At 38.9% G+C, this 1765-nt stretch overlaps 1 protein-coding gene across 1 annotated transcript in view; it reads right to left on the minus strand.

Annotated features, from left to right (window-relative positions):
* Window positions 1-753: 753 nt before the first annotated feature.
* Phactr3 (phosphatase and actin regulator 3) overlaps window positions 754-1765 on the minus strand; it is a 123008-nt gene continuing 121996 nt past the window's right edge. The window contains 1 exon segment of the mRNA XM_013024328.1: window positions 754-828. Coding sequence (XP_012879782.1) covers window positions 813-828 — 16 coding nt within the window. The 3' untranslated portion in view covers window positions 754-812.

The following is a 1765-nucleotide window of genomic DNA, read 5'->3' on the forward strand; positions in this document are numbered from 1 at the left end:
GTGGTAGAATTTTCACCAAGTTATTGCTTATTTCTAGAGTAAATTTGTACTCTTCAGTACTCAGTAATACATAAATTTAAATTAACTTGCAAAAGGTAATTTGATTTTCAAGGCACAATGCATATACTTAAAGAATTTACAAAACAAAGTTGACATTTTCTTTCATAAGTTTGGGTTTTGATGGTTCAGAAGTACTGGAAATACTTATTTCATAGACTGCTGTTCTAAGACATTGCTCATCCCAATCCCAAGAAACTGTAAAACATGGGTTAATTTCCTGCAATAAGTAGTCATTTAATTAAAGAACAAAATTAACAGGAATCAAAATGTTGGAGCTGTATTTTTTGTTAGACATATAAAAAAAGACAAAGTATAATACAGTAAATCATTTTATATAACATGAACTTGGTTTTCAAATGAATCATGATCTGAATAAAAATGTCTTTTCAACAAAATACTGAATGACACCGAGCCCCATCCCCCGTGGGAGGCCTGGGAATGGTGGCCGCGCACGCGCACCGCCTGGCCTGGTCACCACGTGGAACTGGGAAGCATGGCTGAAAGGCCAGGGACAGCTTTCTTGTGGAGTTACTCTGACCCCACCAGTTCGCTCTCAGGCTCCAAAGAAGGAAGCGTCACCTCTGGGTTAGTCCTCTTGCAGGTAAGTGTGGCCAAGATACACCTGTGCGTGTGCGTCTGCTTTTCACACACACACAGCAGAGTCTTGCGCTGAAAACGCCAGGGAAGTTCCCTGATGAATGTTCAGTGTTGGTATCAAAAGTTAAACACAAATTCTTCTCAGAAGAAAATCTCTATGGCCTGTGGAATCTAAAAATGATGGAAAAGACAAAAAGCTTATGCATTTCTAATAGTTAAAACTGTCCAAAGTCTGCTAACACATAAATGGACTATTAAGCACTTCTCAGAAACCCAACAGACAGAGGAAGGAAGGACGGATGGATGGAGCTGCTGTGGCAGCGCTGTGCAGGGCTCCCATCCCCGGAGACAGGCCGAATTCCTTACAAATTCTTGATTTCTAGAAATTGGTTTTGAAAGCTGCTTAGTTAGGCCTCTAAAATAGATGAATGAGTGCTTTGCTAAACCCGTAATTGGTTGCTAAAGTTTTGGATGTTGAGAATAATTTTATAGCCATTTAATAATGTGTGCATAGTAATGTGACAAGAAAATCTTACATACCTAAAAACGTTTGTATGACCAAAACTGATATGAAATATTAAATGCAATATGTGGTAAATATGTGTGTAAGGAACTTGTCTAGATTTAGGGCTAGATAAATGTATTTACTAAATACCTTTTTAATAATATATAATGGGAAAGTATAATGCACTGAGAAACTATGTGGTAATTATACCCTAATTTAAAAAACAAAGCCAACATTAAAAATAATTCACATGTTTTATAGAACTTTATTTCCTAAATTTTCATAAGACTTATTCAGAGTATTCAGAGTTAAGTTACTCCTTCCCCTATGCCTATTAGACATGAAAGATGAACATAACACAACAAACCATTTGTGTCATTTTCCCCAGTCCTTTCTACCTCCACTTTCTCCCTTGATACAGTCATTCTAAAACCACTGGGGGATGGGGCAGGAGCGCAGCCACGCTTCATTCTGTTCCTTAGCAGAAGCAGTGCACAGAGCACCTCTTATTGAATGACTTGTGACAAACAGAAGGGAGGGGTGGTGGTGTGGTGTGGTGGTGGTGGTGGTGTGGTGGTGTGGTGTGGTGGTGTGGTGGTGTGG

Source organism: Dipodomys ordii, unplaced genomic scaffold, assembly GCF_000151885.1.
Source record: "Dipodomys ordii isolate 6190 unplaced genomic scaffold, Dord_2.0 Scaffold75, whole genome shotgun sequence".
Lineage (NCBI taxonomy): Eukaryota > Metazoa > Chordata > Mammalia > Rodentia > Heteromyidae > Dipodomys > Dipodomys ordii.